Below are 19,808 nucleotides of genomic sequence, written 5' to 3'. Positions count from 1 at the left end.
TATTGACATAATATTTTTACATAGAAACCTTAGATCAAAAGCCAGTTTCTTGCGGTAATATTTCATCTTTGGATTTTGAGATTGTTCTATGTGAAGACATCTGTGCTAGTTTAACAGAGAGGAAAACCTTCCTATTAAGGGGTTTAATAAACTATAGTGCACTGGGACAATCTTTATTGTGCCATAGACACAATGCCAGAGGGCATGTTAAAGAACACGGGTTAGTGGATTTCCCTAGCTTTGTTTCTCTTCCTTTCCAGCAAACATCACTAGCAATGGGAAAATATCTATCAATCAGCCTCTTTAATGCAGAATGAGCCTGGCCTGGGATGAAAATGCATTTTGACAGATAACTGCACTAGTGGATTTAGCCATCTGCCAAAACTTGCTCTTTGGCACAGGTGCTTTGTTGCAGGTATATTTGAAGTTAGCCCAACTATATGCTCATAGCAGGTGACTTGCAGAAGATTAGTGTTGTTCTGAAATCCATATCCCTCCAAAATCAGAATGCTCAGCTGTTGGTCAGCTACCTTTGAGTGCACCAGGTAAAACACCTCTAATAAATCAGAGCTGAGTCTTGAGCTACTTTTGGATTCAAATTTCAGCGCTATTCAAGAATAGCAACACACCCATTTTAGGAGCAGCCCAAACAGCTGACAGGTTGCACTGTGAGAGAAAACCATATCTCTTTCCAACTTCACACTGCAGCAGCCCCTCATCCCACCCCACCTACTATCTCTGGTCAGCTACTGCTGATTGAGGTCACTAAGCTGGAGATCAGCTCAGAAACCTGATGTATATGGAGGACATACTGGTTGGAAGGAGCTGGACTCCCCTGTTGACTGAAGCAGAATGGCCCTGAAGAACAACCTTTGGGGGCATAATGGGGGAAAGTATGTTTGCTCCTGTCTGAAGTGGCCAATATGTACCAACTGATCCCAACCCTTAGGGATTATTTAACTTTCCTTTGTTATATCTTTGCTTGGTGAGTTTTGGTAGCTTGGCTGTGTTCCTTAACTATCAGCTTTCTCAGCGAGTAGGAGGGGAAATCTAGGGCTAGGATTTCCAGATGATTTCTCATACAGTAGAAGGGCCTCCAGGCAGGAGATAACTATTCATTTTTAGCTGCTTTGTCATGGCTTCTGGTGAGCTTGAGGACTTGTAAGCATAGGGCAGTCATGAGTATATTTTCCCCTTCAAGGGGGACGCTCTTGCTTGTGACATGCTTCTCCTCCCCTCCCCCCCCCCGATATTTTAGCCACAAGAGGGCTGAGTGTGCAGTCAAACTCTTGCTAACATTCAAGTTGTAACAGCAGGCTTGAAAAGGGTGAATCCAGGACTACACCCCCACTTGACGATCACATCCACTGAAAGGATGTGAAGCCTATCACCTTGAACCCATGGCAAAGCTGCCACTGTTTGTTGGCACTTAAAGGGGAAAATGCTGCTTTAACATTGGAACAGCTAAAGTTGACCTTCAGCCTCAGGTATGGTTTGGAGCATAGGCGACCACAGCCATAACGACACAAAAGTGACTATACATGCAATTACATGATAATGCAACTCCTCCCCACCTCCTTTTGTACTTGTGTCCTAATGTTGGATGCAGATATGTGAGTCAAGGAGTTTGTGTTGTGATCACTTGTCCTGTGTGGACACATATGGATTGGGGGCGAGATGGAGACAAGGACATGGAGACTTGGCAGCAAACAGAGGATTCTGAGATTTATTTGTGGGAAAAGGCCCTAAGTCTCCCTGGAAAAGAAGAGGATGCCTGTTTATTTTCACTTTTGACGGTGAGAAAAACAAAACTCTCTTTCCTTCCCTCTTGCAGGTGTGGGCCTGCCTGTCCTTTGGCTGAGCCTACAGAGGGCGGAGGCCTGCTTGGAAAGGACCACCATGTTCCCCACGGGAAAGTTGCAGAGGATTGTTTAAAGAGTCCTAAGAGAGGGAAAGGAGGAAGCCGGTGGCACGCGTGACGTTTTTGCCAGCTGAAAGGGGCGGGAATGTGGGCGAGCCTTGAGCTCGGAGCGAGCGAAGCGGCAGGCGCCCTCCGTCTGGTTAATTCGGATGAGCGGGAAGCGTGGAAGGAGCCGCTGAGAAGATCCTCTGGGTGACGGCGATGCCCGGAGCGCGAGGCAGGCGCGCGGCCGCTGGCGGGACCGGAGACCCTGAGGTAAAAGATTCCGCGCTTTATCGTCCAAGCTTTACCGTCCCAAACTTTCAGGGAAAAAGGAAGCTGCATTTCGACTTTGGAGAAGAAAGCGGATATGTTCATCGTCCGTGCGGGGGAAGAATTAGGAGTAACTGTGCAGTTCTGCGCAGCTCTTGTGGACTATCCAGTTTAGCCTGTCCAGAAGGTAACTACGCTACGATTCACAGGGTCATCTAGCCATGGCTGTGACTATACAAATATAAAATCTGTTAAATCACTGCGGTGTAAAGCGCTCGCGTGATTAGCCTCCATCTGGCTCTTTGAATCTCGCCTGTAAGTGTGTTATTTTGTTTTACCTTCTTCACGCTCGGATAACTGGGTGACTAAGGATACAGCTGCCCACTCTGGACAGACGCTGAGGGTATAAGAGGGCCAAATATTGGGGTAGATAGGTTCATATCAAATTGGCTGAATTAAGACTGCAATCCAATGTCACTTACCAAGGAAAGGAATCCTACTGAATTCAGTGGAATTTACTTTGGAGGAGACAAGTGTTCTCGTGGGAGGAATACAGAACATTACTGATTCTCGTATAAAAGAGAATTTCATTTTTTTCATTTTCCTCCTGTCTCTGTCCAAACTCAGTTAATTTCTGACAGTCTACTCTACTCCTCAGAGTTCACCATTCCTTATTCTTCAGTTGCTTCCTACTTTCCCTTCTACTGCGTATCTTTCTTTTGCAGATCTTTCTTTTTTTCCACTAGATTTTTTATTTTGATTCCTTCATTATCATTATTCCACTACTTAGCTTGCAGTAACTGATTGCTGTTCCCTCAATAGCTCGTCATTGTCTCATATCACAATTAAAGAAAAAAAAATGCTACAGACTCTTCTACGGTAGTCACTGATTGATTATATACCATCAAATTGGTGTTGACTCTTAGTGACCACATTGACATTCAGTATGACTGCAGAAGGCTGCCACTAATGAATCCTCAAATCTTTCACGCTTTGGCAATGTTTACTCTTGAAGTTCTCTGTCACTTCAAAAGTATCCCACTGATGTCTTCCAAACAGCGATTCCCAATTTTATCTATTCCAACAACTCAAAATAGGTTCTGATTTTATCATGTAGTCCTTGTTATCCATGTTAAATTCTTCTGTCCATATTAAACTGTTCCTACTGCTGTCTTCTTATTATTCACCTGTTTTTGCCATCCAAATAAATCAGGGTTCTTGGGACATGCACTAGTTGCTGCAGTGAACTGAACTATGTGAACCGAATATGTACAAAACATGTCATAGTCTCACAAATGTGGGTAATTATGGTAATATTCCCCCAAAGAAACCTATTTGGCTACATAAATGTTCTGCATTGGTTTCTGAAAATAATATAGTATGAAATGTGATGGAATTTGCTAAGATAATATCTGACATTTTTCTTAGGTTGTACAAGCTACAAATTCAAATTAAAAATTGAATTTACATTTAAAATTGGCCATTTATGCAGAGTACTTCCAATCTTTATAAGTGATATATTCAAAGAGAAACAGAATTACTTATGAAAATGCATAAATACTTATATATGTTGTTATTTTTCCATACAAACCTCTATTTAAGGTAATATACTTTCATCTGACTTCAGTCTACACTATCCCCCATTGAGTTTAGTATTAATTACAGGACTATTTTTTGTCAGGCAACTGTAGAGTATAATTTATCTGGGCTCAGACCTATATCACTACGTCTATGTCTTTTGATAATGCCAAAAAAGTATGGCAACTTTTCAAATGTATTTTCTCCCTCTGATGAATTAACATTCTTTCTTTTAAAATTGCAACTGTTAACTCTTAGAAATCTTTGACATGGTTGTATAGCTAACTAAATTTTGCCAAGTTAACATAAGATCTGCATGTTTTTTTGCTGAGTATTACTAACATAAATAAAATTCAGAGACTTGGAGATTATAATTGCATATTGTAAGAAATAAGAAGAGGGGGAGAATCAAATAGTGTATTATATATGTGAGCTGATAAATGAAGGACAGATTGAGTACAAAAGACCAGCCACTTCATGCAAAGACCTTTCTTGGTCATTAAATGCTATTTGGGACAAAGAATGAGAGTAAAAGAAAAATGCATTTAAGCATTTAAATAGAGGAAAATGTGCACGTGTGATCCCCCCCCCTTTACATTTAAATTCTTATTTCTTCTATAAAAATGCTATTACAGTTTCAGTACCTGAAATAAGCTCAGATTTTAGTCTGATCTCTTGTGCTTTCTGCTCTGTATTTTCAGTGTGTTTTCCTGAGGTCATAGAACACATTATATGGTAGGGACTATGTGAATATTGTGGTAAATGTCTATGTGGAATAGTATGTTAGAAAAATAGTGATATGTGCTGTATCTATTATCCATATGCTAAATATGGTGAAATCTATGTACATTATTGTACGATGGAAGAAATAGTATGTTACACCTGCATCTGGAGGCTGTGTAAAGCATAGATGTCCCTAGTTAAAAAAAAAAAAGAGGCATCAAAAGTGCTTTGCAGTTGTTTTGTCCATTTTAGTGCTGCTCTGCTGAGTGCTTTTAGCCCAGTTAAATATCATACCTCTTCCTTGGCACATACCTAAATATACTGTAGACTATAGACTTCTACAGGCATTCTGTCCTTACCTCAAGTTCTAAGTTACGCATATTTCCAAGACTAGAGACAGAGCATTATAATTAGTACAAGAGACTGGTTTAGATCTGTTTGCAAAGCAAACTGATTAATCAATTTAATCACTGGATATTTACTCTCCCACTAGTTATAGCTTCTTCCTGTGACATTTTGAACAAAATGGAACTGTGAAGTCTGGAGATATACACCATGGGGCTGGGCATACAAAACACTAGTTTATTCTACTGTTGGGGAAGAAAGGGCAAAACTGAGGGTATAAAGCAGTATATTCAGTCCATTGCCACAGTTGAGTGCTAATTATCTGAGACATCTCTATGTTCATCTGTTAGCCAGGAAGAGCAAGTTTATATCACCTGTTGGTTCTCTGAGTGCTGCAGACCTCAACAGAAGAAAACATGCTACTTTCCAGAGTATCCCCATAACTTGCATAGTAAGAAACAATCTGCTCACACCTTGCTATGTTTCACTTGGTAAACCCATAAACTTGGGCAATGGAAGTGTTGTCTTCTAGAAGGGTTCATAACAATGAAGGTAAAATAGAATCCTTTTGTTTGTCTTTGCCTCATCTCATACCAAATTGTTAGGCAAAATAAACCAATTAATATTACTGTAATGGCTAAACTTATTTTCTTATATATAATCCTGATATTAACTTTAATCATCTGGTTATTCATTGCAATTTTTTTAAAAATCAGACAAATGTACTGTATTATTAAAATGCCAATAGTATATGTGAGTGAAAATTGGACTGGAAGTTTATAGCAAAGGTAAAGTGGAAAAAATTGGGGGAAAAAAAAAGCCTTAGGTAATCTAATTCTAGGGAATGCAAACATCAGTATAATAGTGCATGAAAATATGCAACACTCCTTCAGTTATATAATTAAAAATGAAAGCTGTATCAGATAATAGAGTATGTGTTTTGGAAAAAATGTTCTTGAATGTTGATAATTTAATAATCCCATCAGTATTTTATGCTAAAATTTAAGTATTTCAGATTTCAAATATGCCCCTTTCTACTTTGTTCCTGCTTTTTACTTGCTGATTTGACCTACTATATTATCATTTTTATATTTTGTTAATTGTATTATCTGCACTGGGGTCTATGCATGTTCACCTACTTTATGCCTATCTTTGTATCAAAAATGGGTAGGGTGAACTTCATAGTATCGTTTATTGTATTTAAACAGTTTCTTTTGCTGTGTTACAGATACCTGATGATTTCCTGGCCACTGAGATGTTTTGAGTGCTGAAATTTTCTTTCTAACAATGAATGGTTCAGAATCACTGCCCTTGACTGGAATTTCTAATGTTACCTGTCCCACAGAAAAAAAAATCTCAGTATTTTTTTCTGTCATCTTCATGACAGTTGGAATTTTATCCAATAGCCTCGCAATAGCAATTCTCATGAAAGCGTATCAGAGGTTTAGGCAGAAATCAAAAGCATCTTTTTTGCTCTTTGCCAGTAGCTTGGTTATCACAGACCTGTTGGGCCATCTCATCGCTGGAACTATTGCAGTATTTGTATATGTATCTGATAAAGACTGGATTAGATTTAATCAATCAAATGTTCTCTGCAGTGTTTTTGGTATCTGTATGGTGTTCTTTGGACTTTGTCCTTTATTTCTGGGCAGTGTGATGGCTGTGGAACGCTGCATTGGAGTGACAAAACCAATATTTCATTCAACAAAAATGACTTCTAACCATGTAAAAATGATATTGACTATGGTATGTTTTTTTGCTATTTTCATAGCTTTGCTGCCTATACTGAGGTTAAGAGCCTATCAAATCCAGGCATCAAGAACCTGGTGCTTCTATAAAACAGAACGTATTGAAGATTGGGAAGACAGATTTTACCTCTTACTTTTTTCATGCTTGGGTTTGCTGGCCCTCGTTATTTCATTTTTGTGCAATGCTGTGACAGGAATTACACTTTTAAGAGTCAAATTTAAAAGTCAACATAGACAAGGCAGATCTCATCATTTTGAAATGATAATTCAGCTCTTGGCTATAATGTGTGTCTCTTGCATTTGCTGGAGTCCGTTCCTGGTAAGAGCTTAAATCATGTTTGCCAGATGTAATGTTTACTGCTATATATTTTCCTTATAATTACTTATATTTTCAAAAGTGCGTAACTTGTTCCAAATCTTCTCATTCAACTAGTATACATACTTGTGTGTCTGTAAATATAGCAACAGTTTCATAATAGTCTTGGTGCTGCCAAGATTAAGAATTCTAAGATCTTATGAGGATGGTATTCAATGGCAGTGTAACTGCCTCTGAAGGCCATCTGCTGGGAGATCAGTGGGCTTCCTTGTACAGTTCTTTGGCTACTGTTAGACTGCTGGACTGGATGGGCCAGCGGTCTGATCCAGCAGGGCACTGCTTATGTTCTTATGATGCAAAACTATTTTGGCTATCTTGTTATGGGATAATATCTTAGGACCTTGGACTGGATGTAATGATGCAACTTATCATAAATTCAATCTTTTGTGAATTAACATGCCCTGGAAAGGAGTAGGTAGCATGGATAGGGATTGGATATGCACATTCTATCAGGACTGATAGATTACTTTAAAGACTGGACAATTGTCTTTATAGAGTACATAAAATAAAGCTGAAGATGATTTTCAGTTGTATACTGATAAGCCCTAATTTGATTCTCAAATGAACATGCAGATCAGTTACGAAGTCCTCTGTCCAATTCCATTTCCCTGTTGTACTAGTATGCATTGATCATGATAGTCATTTCCAATAAAGGTGCAGGGATTATTAAAACCTAACTGACACTCAGTGTCTCAGTTCTTTGAATTCTATATGTTTATTACTACAACTACTGTTATTTAGATACTTAAAAAGAATTAATAAACAGGAACACTGAAACAATAAATGAAAATCAGTCTGCATTTTTGAAAACAATGGATCCATATAAGTACTAGATATCTTAAGTAGAATAAGAAATTTGGGTGTTGGTACAAACATTCTCTAAGTGAAGGTGGATGCTAAGTAATATACACAAGCTTTCACAGGGTGATTCAATGGAAGTTGTGGTTTCTTTTGTTTTTCTCTTTATCTTGAAAACCAATCTGTAATTTAACAGAATACCTTAGAGTAAGAATAATGGAATTTTATAGTGTTCCAGGGAAAAGTGGTATATAATAATTTAGAATCTTTATCAAAGCAGTGTATGCAGAGAGTGGACTGCATCATAGCTTTGCTATGAAGGGCTGTTCCAGTTGAAGCTCTCATGAAATAATGTGCCCCTTCAAATATGTACACAGCAATACTGAAGGGAGTCCCAACATTTGTTGAAATAGTTGCAAAGAGTTTTTCTTTTCCTGTCAAAACAAAGCAAAACCAAAATACCCTTGGTTGCTTTGTGTTTTGAATGTAAATCTATCCACATCATAAATTTGCACTTCCCACTGAAAACGTTTGCTAGACTGCTACTTCCCCAATATTTATAGGTAACAAATTGTAAAATATGGGGCAGATATTCAGTCCAGTCTTCCGTGAGAAAGGCAGCTTGATAGCTTAATTCAAATAGCACAGTGACTTATATTTAAAATAGCCTGGACCCACACATTGTGCTAATCATAATCTGTCTTATTTGGTTCTGGCTTAGCACAATCTATGAAGCAATTAAGGTTTATTCAACAAATCATGGGTGGAAGAAACCATGACTGCATGATCTGCAAACCTAAAGAAATTGGATGACAAACCAAAAACCACTCCTTTTGTGTTAAATTTGTTGCTCTTTCTTTGCACTATGTTACATAATTACAAAAGCCTACTACACTGCAATAGCAAAAATGCACGGGAAGCACATTTAAAACCATACTTTTTTAATTGTATGTTTGGAAAGTCAGTTCATGGAGTGGATCCCTAACCATGGATTGGCATAATATTTCAACAGCCATTATTTCAGTAAATATGGAAGGGCTGTAATTTAGCAGCACTTTGTATGAAGAAGGTCCCAAATTCAATATGCAGCATCTTTAGATACTATTGGGAAAGTTATTTTCTGAAATCCTGGATAAACACTCCTAGGCATTAGGCTGAATAACATGGACTAATAGTTTGACTTGGTGCAATTCATGGCCTCTCTGTGTGTGTTTGTGCATGTATCTATCTATCTACACACACACACACACACAAATATATATATATATATATATATATATATATATACATACATACATACATACATACATACACACACACTTTAAATGTAAACATGATTACTTTCAATTTTTATGAAATGTGTGATAAAATTTAATTTTAATTCAGATGGATGAATGCTGTTACACATTATCACATAACTACATCATTTATTGTTTAACACAATAATGCTACAGATATATATGGACTAAGTTGCAGCTTTTCTGGCTACAAACTCATCAGTTAAATGGCTTCATTCCACTTATTCCAAGAGGAATCATGTGCTCCTTCTGGATGTGTATGGTATGGAAATTTTTATGAGACATTTCAGATTGGTACTTGAGACAAATTAGGCATAAAGTTTCATGTTACTTATATAAACTAATGGAAATACGTCTGGTACTTAGGAATCATTAGAGGATTGGGATTATAGGAAGTTATCTTAAATTTGTTTGTTTTAAATAAAGTTTAAATAAAATAATCTAGTACTGTCTACATTATTGGAGAATAATGCAATATATGTAGGCAATTAATGTATAAATATGAAGCCATAAGGTATATTAGAAATTCAATACTACTGAAACAATGAGGACTGGATAATAATACCTCCTCCTAAGTCAGCAGTAAATATTTTTTATCACCAGTGTAGATGAGGGTACATCATAAACAGTGTCTTTAAAGAATGTTCAGTCGAGAATAGAGAATCAGAGTGATAAAAAAGAAGCAATATGTTTGTGCTTAAAAGAATTAGCCTGATAGCACCAAGTGGAAAGAATGTCCTGTTAAACTTTTTACAAGTCTAACCACACAATATTATTGTGATGTGAATTAACTTTATGGAAAGAGCAACCATATTCAGGCATATATGGAAATATGCAAGTTGTTTGATTAAGGAAAGCATAAAAGATTTTATTCTTCAGTATTTCATGATAATTCAAGCTTCTTAAATCATAACAGTACCGTACTCAATCTTAATGAGGCTAATGAGAGATATCCAATCCAGGTCATAATGACAGATTTGAAAAAGTCACAGTTAGAAGCTTTACTTATCATAGAGTAAAAGTTACCCATTTAACAAAGTTATATCTGCTTTAAAAAAAAAAACATTTTTCTTTGGAAAACAGTTAATATTGTGTAATTCAAAGATGTGTAGTCAGAGTTAATCTACATGTAGCATCAGTCATAAGAAAGCTAAAACAGTTTTTTGGTGGCTGTTCCAGCCTGATACATAGATCAACCATGACACAGTAAGTGGAGTTATTTTACATAGTGCACTATTATGCCCATTGTATTATATTTTTAGGCTGAAATGATTAACTGGAAAAATTATTGGGTAATACCATGTTAGGTTTGAAAATCAAGTTGTAATCCTGATTACATTGTTATTGTGACTTACTCAGGATCCCTTTCTGTTACATAGTTACAAACAAACCCTCTATGAAATTTCTTTACCATAAAGGGATTATTAGCTTTTTCTATCTGTAGATACATTTGGTCATAATCCGAAGTACAGCAGCACTGTGATGCATTTGGACCTCTTAAATTCAAAGGGGCTAGTCCACTCAATTTAATGAAAAGTAGAGTACTTTATATGGGAAACAATATTGCATTCACATAATCATCCTGTAGTTGGAGGAAAATGATGGCCAGTGCAAAGAGTTTTATTTGTAGATGGAGTTATCTGATTTCTCAGTACTTTGAACGCTTGGTTTTACATCTTCCTGGCATGTTTTCTTATGGACTTCATGAAGCGTAGTCTGATTTCATATTTAAGATTTTATTATATCTTTCTAGTATTATTTTAAAAAATAATAATTTTTTTAAACAATAGCATTTTATTGTTCAATTTACACTTCTTTTTTCTTTCCCACAAATATATTAAAGCAAGCTTATTTTACAGTTAGTCACATTTATCGAAGTTATTCTTTAGGCAACTGAAACCTTTATTGAAGATTTCTATTCCTTTAAAAACCTGAGTAGAAAATATAATCAGCAGAAAAAACACCTTTCCCATTACATGTTTTCTTACTTCGTTGCCTGAAGTGGCTCAAGAACTCTTGTGCACTAGCACTTATTTCATTCAGACAGGAAGAGGAAGAGATAATAATGTGAATGTGTGTCTCTGTGCATCTATGGGAAAAAGAATGTATTTGAAGAAAGATCTTCAAGGTAGCTCTTCTGTAAGATTAAGTTTTCTTTTAAAAAGGAAAAAAAAAAATCTGACATGAAAAAATCCCCTAAAATTAGTCACCACTATTCTTATTTCTTCAGTTGTATGCGTCAGTTTAATTTTTCCTCCAGGAACCTCGTTAGATGTTTTCTAAAGAAAAGTGAACTTTTTTTTTTAATGAAGACAATCTTTTCTGTCAATACTCCACAGGATCTGACACTTCTTAAGATTTTTAAAGATTACTATCATTGAGGTACCTTTGTCACTTTTTCACACCTTGTTTGCTTCACATCTTGGTAGAAAAAGAAAGTCTCTTGATTACCAATTTCATTAGAAGATTTTAAATAGTAAATTTAATATTTTAAATATTAAATAAGACTACGTATTTTATTTAATCTTATGTATGGTAATATGGAATATATCCCCTAATAAAAGGATAATTATTTAATAATTTTTGCTAATGCATAAATATTGCTTCTGAAATACTACTGTGTTTTATGTACCTTCCAGGCTTCTTAATAGTTGGTCATCTGGTATTGTGTAACTAGTAATAATTTTCTTCCTATGAACTGGCAGTAATTATTTCTGCTGTTTTTAATTCTGCCTCTCATTTTGACCGTTAGTTCAGTTAATAAGTTTATGTGAGCAGTTTTCTAAAACGTCTTATAGGCTAATTACTTTGGTGGACTTAGTGAAATTATACATTATAGCCCTGATGCTCACTCTCTTTTTTTTGGGAATGTCCAAAAAAGAAAAAAAAAAGAAGAAGAAGAAGAAAGGGGAAAAAAAACAGCTTTTGGAGAACATGGCTGAATATTTGCTACTGAAATCTATGGATTTAAAGTGTTTATTGTTGGTTAGAGCAAACCCTTATTTATATCCTAATCATTGATTTCTCCCCACTACACAAAAGGTCCCCATTCATTAATTGCAAGTTGCCATTTTCTAGGTGTAAAGTTTCTTTCTCTCATTTGGATGGTATAGAGTTGTCTGAGCAATTTGTGAGCACTGGACTCTGTGTGTGTTGTGTCTTGCTGCTATTTATACAGATAGCAGCAGACAAATGTAGATACTTCTTATTAAACATGTCTGTTCATTGTATTTAGCTCACTATTCACTTCTAAGGATTCTATACCTTAGAAATGAATAGCTTTTTTCAACTGTAAATTTTGTATAAGAATGTACATCTTTTGCATATATAGATAATTTGCCCATCCATAGTAATTTTAATGAGAATAATGAAAATCACAGATTTCACTATGCTCATAATAGCTATTGTTGTTGTTATAGATGAAGCTTTTTTTAAATAGGCAAATTAAAGTGAAGTATATTTATTATAATTTTCATTTCTTGCAATCCCATGACAGTTTCCTTTAAAACATGTTACTCTGCCTCAACATAAGACTTATTAATACTTATACAATACAGTGGGTTTTTTTTTAAAGAGCATGGCTCAAAATCAATGGCACAATGAATCTCAAAGTAGAGTCTACTATCACTTCTAATTTCATCTCTTTTCTCCCAAATCAACAGCATTATAGGTTCTTATAACATGATGAAGTTAGAAATGATAATATACCCCTTATCAGAAATCCTTTGATGATAGATCTGGAGTGCTACCTCTAGAACTAAGTGGTGGAATGACTTCCAATTGGCAGGAACTTCTGCCTTATCCTCCCTCCTGTTTCTAGGAATTTCTCTCTCAAGATGCTTTTGCACATTGACTTCTGCCCTCTGTTCTTTCCTGCCAAACAGTAACTAACTTGCTCCATGAAAAGCTAAAGTGTCAAGATGAAGAATAGGAAACAGGGTTGAGTGCTGGCTGCCTCCTATTTTTGGTGCTCCCTCATTGACTAACTGTAGGATCAGTGGCACTAGGAGGGGTACTGTACATTGCCATGAAAATGATGAAACTGGCAGCCATACTGAGGGGATCTCATAGTCTGGGTATATTTCAGGATATACCCATGAACTCAGATGACTAGATTTTGGTGTTGTTTAAAGGTATAGAGCTAAAATTTGCCTGTCAATTGTCCACATTGTTTTAGATATCAGATATAGTCTGTGATATATGCCTTAATTGCATCCTATTTGGATGAATGTAATGTGTTCTATAGTGGGCTAGCTTTCAAAAGGATGCAGAACTTCAGAATTTTGTGGTAAGGTGTCTTGGATGTTGACATATCTGTTGTATGGTATTTCAGTATACTCCTTTTCTTTGTTTGGCCTTCTTTGAAACTGTTACCATGTGTCCATTGGTATTCTTTAGCACATCAATTTGAGGTTAGAATCTCCTTCTAACGTCAAGGACCCTTTGGAAAATTTTTCCATGTTTTTCTGTGCCTGTTTCCATCTTCAGTGTCTTTAGAGATGTTGTAATACTGCTTGTTGTGTCTTCTAACAGCTCTCTGAATTAAGACAGCTGATTTTATAAATAATTTATTATGAGGAAAAATAATAACCTTTTCAGATAAATGCAGTGCAGTTGGGAGCTATATAATCTGAAAGATCATTCTCTTGTAGTCTCTCAATGGGAGAATCCTACTTTTAGTCCCTCTGGAGGTTCAGTTACTTGGATCATGAGAAAGCATCTTCTTTATGGTAACTTTGCTATGTATATGTGAAGGCAGGTCACTGTAGCTTTTTATCTATAATTCTTGTACCATCATGTAAAATAATTTTTATTTTGCATGCCTTTAAGACCACTTTTCAGAATTATTTGAGTTCCAAATAATTTTAAAGGTTTACCTCACTAGATTATTTATTTTGACAGAACCATATGGAGTTCAGGATTAGTTAGATAACCAGATGTTGAACATTTACTAGTCTTTTATTTATATAGACTATTATACATTTTATGTAATCAGCAAATTTAATTTATTTTCAGTAGGCTTTTTAGCTCTCTCTATGACATCCCCAATCACAGGACTCCAAAACTTCATCCAAACCCATCAAATACAGAGTAAGGAAGATGATCTTGATGGAAATATTCAGGAACCATGACCTAGGCAAAAGGGACTAAAACATTTTTTAAGACAAGAACAATGACAGAAAGTGGCTTAGGCATACACCTCCCTAATTCACTGAAGTATAAGAAGGAGGAGAAGATATAGCACAATCACTTGCAAGATTCTGTTATCATAACCAATCTCCATAAAAAATAGTTTTAGCCTTACTGTGGAGTTGATTTCCTGGTCTGGTCTATGTAGTGGAGTTGACACATAATAGTTTCTCATGTATTCAGATCATTTGTTAAATGCTTATACATTCCTACATCATGTTGATAATATCTATTTAGAACATCACTAGACAACCTGTGACTTGTTGGATCATAGTTTCAGGGATATTTCCTCACCTAAACAGAGAAACAGAATCCTTCCCTCCCTCCATATAATATAGGCTTGTGCCATTTCCCCTCCCCTCACAAACTTCAGGAGAGCCCCAGTGAAGCATCCTCCTCCTCCTCCTCCTCCTCCTCCTCCTCCTCCTCCTCCTCCTCCTCCTCCTCCTCCTCTGCTGATCCATGGAACTGCCTGTCACTTTTCTGGGGGGGGGAGGGGAAACAAAGGGAGCCATAAACCATGAGGAAAACTACATCCTCACTCCCCATTCCAGCATGTCCCCAATGGCCCCCTCCCTCAAGGGAGGAAGAGGGCTCACCCATCAACTGCCAGCACCCCCCTCAGCCAGCCCTACCTCACCAGCAGGCATCCAAGTCACTCCCTCATCCTTCCCTCAATGCCCACTGCCATTAAAAGATTTAAAATTTTGGCCTCATTTCCAAAGCAGCCAATTGCTGCTTAACTGTTGGGTCATCCCACCATCTGATTGGGTGCAGGGGACAGAGGGAGGTGGGAAAGAGGTTGGGAATATACCCATGATGATCATGTGACCTGAACTGATTGTGGTGCCACAACAGCGCAGCATTGTTGAAGCGGCCACAAATTTCTCAAATTTCAATCCCACAAGAATAATGGGTCCAGGATTTTGGACACATTTCATAAGTTAGCCCATTTGAGGTATCTTGGTTCAAAAATTGTTGCCCTCTGATGCACTGTTTCGCCCAGTTGAAAGTTACAGACAAGAGAGTTTTAGTAGTATATAGATGACTATTTCATACAGGTTTAGCCCAAGAGATTTCACTGGCAGTACAGAAGTTATTACTTACCCTTTCCATGTAGTTAAACCAGTAGGATTGGAAGTTGAATGCTATTAATGATGGTTATGTAGTAGTCTTCTCCACCTCCACACAGAGAATAGTTTAGCTTGTGGAATACAAGGAAGGCCAATTGGTGTCTAGCTCTTATTATCAACACAAGGGAAGGACCAGAGGACTTATGTGGAATACCTGGAGAGTGCCATCTCTGCTCATCCAGTTTTTCCAACTGTCTTCTATGTTTTCAGCAGTCTGACTCTATAGTAAGGTAGCCTCTTAGAACTATATAACTATTTAATTATAATAAGCTATCATTGTGTAGATTTGTCATGAAGATGTGCAAATTGGGAAAAATGGTATTTGCAAATACCTTCAAATAAACTTCAAGTAAACAAAATGGAAAAAGCTTCTGTAAGAAAGAAGAATGCAGAAATTAAAGGACTAAATCAATATTGAAAGGGTCAGATTTAGAAAAGAACACAACAGATATAGAATTATAGGAACATAATATAACTATGTTAACAACACTGGCATACTACAGTGGTTTTTCTCCATCTGATACTAGTTTCCAGGCATACTTTGAGCAATCTGATCTTTTTTCAAAAAAAGATATAGAGATTTTCACTCTTTATCATAATATCAACTTTGCTGTGAATGTTTAATGTTTACTTTATCCATGATGGTTCAAATTCAGAATCAGCTTTTTAAAAATATCTGAAGTAAAAATATCTGAAGATTCCAGATATCCAATAACTTTTATTACTATGAAAGAAATTATTATTATTAAAAATAGTAATTTTTTTGACCTGATGTTGTTTTCTGATAAATAATAGAACTTATCTCATTTTGTAGGTAACTATGGCCAACATTGGAATAAGTGAAAATAGCTCCTGGGAATCCTGTGAAACTATTCTTTTTGGTCTTCGAATGGCAACATGGAATCAAATATTAGATCCATGGGTATATATTCTTTTGAGAAAAGCCGTTCTTAAAAAACTGTATGAGATTGCTAGGAGATGTTGTGGAGTACACCTCATTAATTTGCATACATGGGAACTCAGCTCCATTAAAAATTCTTTAAAAGTGGCAGCAATTTCAGATTCGCCAATTAATTCCAAGCTGACAAACCAACAGCTACTCAATACAACAGTGCCATAAAGTGAAACATAGAGAATCGTGAAAGTAAAAGGTTATGATTGTTGTATACTTTGAAACTGATAGAACCTGAGAAGGGGCTCCAATTCTAGATATGCTGTAATTTGGAGCTGCTATTAGAAGTTGTTTGCCTTGTGAATATAAAGAATCCTCTTTATGGGACATACCCATCCATATCTAGTGCCAAATTTCAGGAATTTGTAAAACAGAAAAAGGGAAGCAATGATTAATAAATTATTATACTTAAAATTACTAAATATAGTTTTTTTAAAAAAAAACCTTCATAAAGATAAACTGACATGATGTTGGCAGCTCTGAAATAGTTTTGAATGAAGTAAAGCTCTCAGTGTTTAGGTTTTATTTTTAAATGAAACATAAAATAAATCCAAGTTCTGTTGGTTTCAAATGTGTTTAAGGAAGAGTTTATCAGTGCTATTAAAATAGATTGTACTTCAAAATGTTTAGCTCTGTTGGATTTGATGACAATATGCATGCATATGTGACACAATTTAGAGAATGATGTGTCTAAACTTCACAAACTCTTCAGAAGGAATATTTACTTTATAGTTCAAATGTAGCAGGACTATTTTTGTGGGGAAGAATGAAACCTGATAGGCATCAGGGCAAGCATGAAAAATTAAATGATTAAATATCTTACTGTTGAATGTTACAATGGAATGTGCAATTAAATTATGTAATAAGCATTAATTTTGAAAATGTACCTTGTCTTGCTAGTATAAAGCTTTTACTGTGTCTTGCAAATATTTCATCTAAACCTTACAAAAGGGGTGGAATGTTGTTTCCTAAATGAAATAACTTGCATCTTACATATTGGACTTTCTGAGCAACTTAGAAAGAAATGTACAGGAATCATTATAATACAATAAATTAACTGTGTGTTGTGGAAATTCTACCCTACAACATTAATGATTACTAATTCATTGGATGTTATAGTAGACTGATATTTTTAATTATAGTTATATGATTATACAATTATTTTCAAAGTATTGTGAATGTTTAAGCCTACAGTCAATTCACATGTATGTATAGAAAAGTTGTATGGTATATATAGTATTATATGCGAAATGTTAATTTAGGTTCAGTTTAACTGTTATATAATATTTCATATTGTACTTTGCAGACTCATCTTATTAGCATAAACGTGAAAGGCAAAATACTTGTTGGTTTTATTGAAAGTAGAGTCAAGCAACATTAATGTGAGGATTACATCATTCTTGGTTTGATCCAAATAAAAGAGCGCATTGCATCTGAGACAGAACATTTAGTCTAAACAGTAATATTTCATATTAAACATAAAAGAAATTAAATATGCACAATAAACTGAATTTGCAGTACACAAAGGATTAAAAGAAAGCTTTTAATACAAATTGATTAATGTAAATGCTGATAAAATTAACATACATACTTATAAATACAGATTCTTAATAAGAATATATTTATGTACATTCTCTCTCTCTCTCTCTCAATCTCTCTCTCTCTCATAAAGCTCAGCCGTAAATTGTTGGGAGTTAATACCATTTCATTGTTTTATGTAGTAACATCACAGTTTTGTATAAAATGTCTGCATAAATTTGGTAACGTTCCTGGGATCTCAGGCAATTAAGTGCCTAGGATTTTTTCCTGACTTGCATATGTCAGAACTGTCTTTAAAAAACAAAACAAAACAGGCAAAGATACTTAAAGCAGATTTTTTTTTTTACAAAATGAAATCAGTGTGTTAAGGGATACTAGTGCTGCTATTGCTATTACCACTAGTCTAAAATATTTTATTAGCACTGTTTATGTCTACATGCTGTAGAGATAAAATATATGATGTCATCCAAAGAATTATGGGCTGTGTTAGGTATACAAGACAGAAATAAAGAGAAAATGCACTTGATTAACAGATTTTCAAGTTTAGGCCTGTACAACTTCTGACCTACCATATTGAATGTACTCTGTCAGTTACTTATTGCAGCCTGCCAAGTATTTCTACTTTAATGATGCAGAAAAAGATCTGAACTGTTGGAGTATAAGGCTGGTGAAAGGTGTTTGCCTTGGTAATTCATAAACTGCAGGTGTGACAGTGATAGACTAATCAAGTGTTATGATTAGAAGAATGAAGAAATATATTCATGTGGTGGATGTATTCTATATGAATCATTTTGTTATCACTTACAATTATGTGCAGTTATCTTGAATAAATGTCATTATCTGGACCTAGAATGAACTAGGCTTAATGTGTAAAGAACGAGACCTCGGTTCAATGATGGAGCACATACTTATACATAGAAAGCATTATATTCAATCTCTAGCATCTTCAGGTAAAGTTGGAAAAGACTCCTTTTTGAAAGATTAGTGAGTTACTGTTAGTATAGTCAGTACTGAGCTACATGGACCATAGATCTGACTTGATGTAAGGTAGTCCTCTATGCGCCTATACATCTGTTTCTATAAGAGATCAATGATATTATTATACAATACAACTGAAAAAAACTTTGGTCATCTGATGTCTGAAACTGGACTTTTGAAGGTACAGTCCATGGCATTACTATGTTACATCCAATTTACAGGAGAGGATTTCTATTTGTACAATGGGACTTCCCCTGGACTTTGCCGCATGTATTCTGCAGATCTCTTCCAGGTTCCTCCAATTCTCTGGAGTAGTTTTGGGAAGGGGAAGAGGAATGGGAGCAGAATAATCTGTTTTATTATGGATGCTATTCCTTCACTATAATAGTTCTTTTGGATGAAACCTGTGTAACGTGTCTTTCAATGGTTAGGTTAGTTTCAGTCATTATATAAGATTGATGCTCAACAATAATGTTGTGGAAATCTTGACAAATGAAAAGAGCAAATGATATTTAAATTTGGGGGTTTGGGGAGGGGGTGCCAGGTGAATAAATCTTATTGTATGTATTTTTTTCATTCTGGCTATATTGTTTTCATTCTGGTTCTATGTATATATATATTTTTATAAACTGTATAAAAATACAGAGTGAATGTATGATGTAGTGCCTCATTAAATTTATTACAATGTGCCTTTATTGTTATGATGCTCTTAGAATAGCAAGGGAGAATTGCAAATACTGAAAAAAATGTGGTCATACTGTGAAAGTCACAGAAGTGTTACAACTACTGGGAACATTATTGGTGGCTGTATGGTTTCAATATTTAAAAGTGATTCTGCTAACTTTTGTGGTTGCAAATAAAGCTATTTAATATTTGTTCCTTTTGCAGTTTCATCGTTGGAAATGTAGAACAAAAATAACATAATTTATTTATTTATATTTCAAATTTGGTTACTGCCCATTTCACTAGAGAGTGAC

General features: G+C 35.6%; 1 protein-coding gene across 2 annotated transcripts; it reads left to right on the top strand.

Annotated features, from left to right (window-relative positions):
- Nucleotides 1–1,938: 1,938 nt before the first annotated feature.
- On the top strand, nt 1,939–19,678 carry PTGFR (prostaglandin F receptor). Of its 2 annotated transcripts, none has more exons than XM_088154032.1 (3): nt 1,939–2,360; nt 6,048–6,886; nt 16,177–19,678. In XM_088154032.1, exons 2-3 carry the CDS (start codon nt 6,107–6,109, stop codon nt 16,480–16,482), a joined length of 1,086 nt encoding a protein of 361 aa, XP_088010158.1. In that variant the 5' UTR covers nt 1,939–2,360; nt 6,048–6,106; the 3' UTR covers nt 16,483–19,678. The 2 variants fall into 2 exon arrangements, with proteins under 2 accessions (XP_088010158.1, XP_007423892.1); XM_007423830.3 differs by having other exon boundaries at nt 2,007–2,176.
- Nucleotides 19,679–19,808: the final 130 nt, after the last annotated feature.

Source organism: Python bivittatus, unplaced genomic scaffold (genome assembly GCF_059951505.1).
Source record: "Python bivittatus isolate LINGU-HERP-01145 unplaced genomic scaffold, Pbiv_v1 ctg000700_np1212, whole genome shotgun sequence".
NCBI lineage: Eukaryota > Metazoa > Chordata > Lepidosauria > Squamata > Pythonidae > Python > Python bivittatus.
Note: the sequence above shows the minus strand (reverse complement) of the source record. Positions and strands in the feature narration are given on the sequence as shown.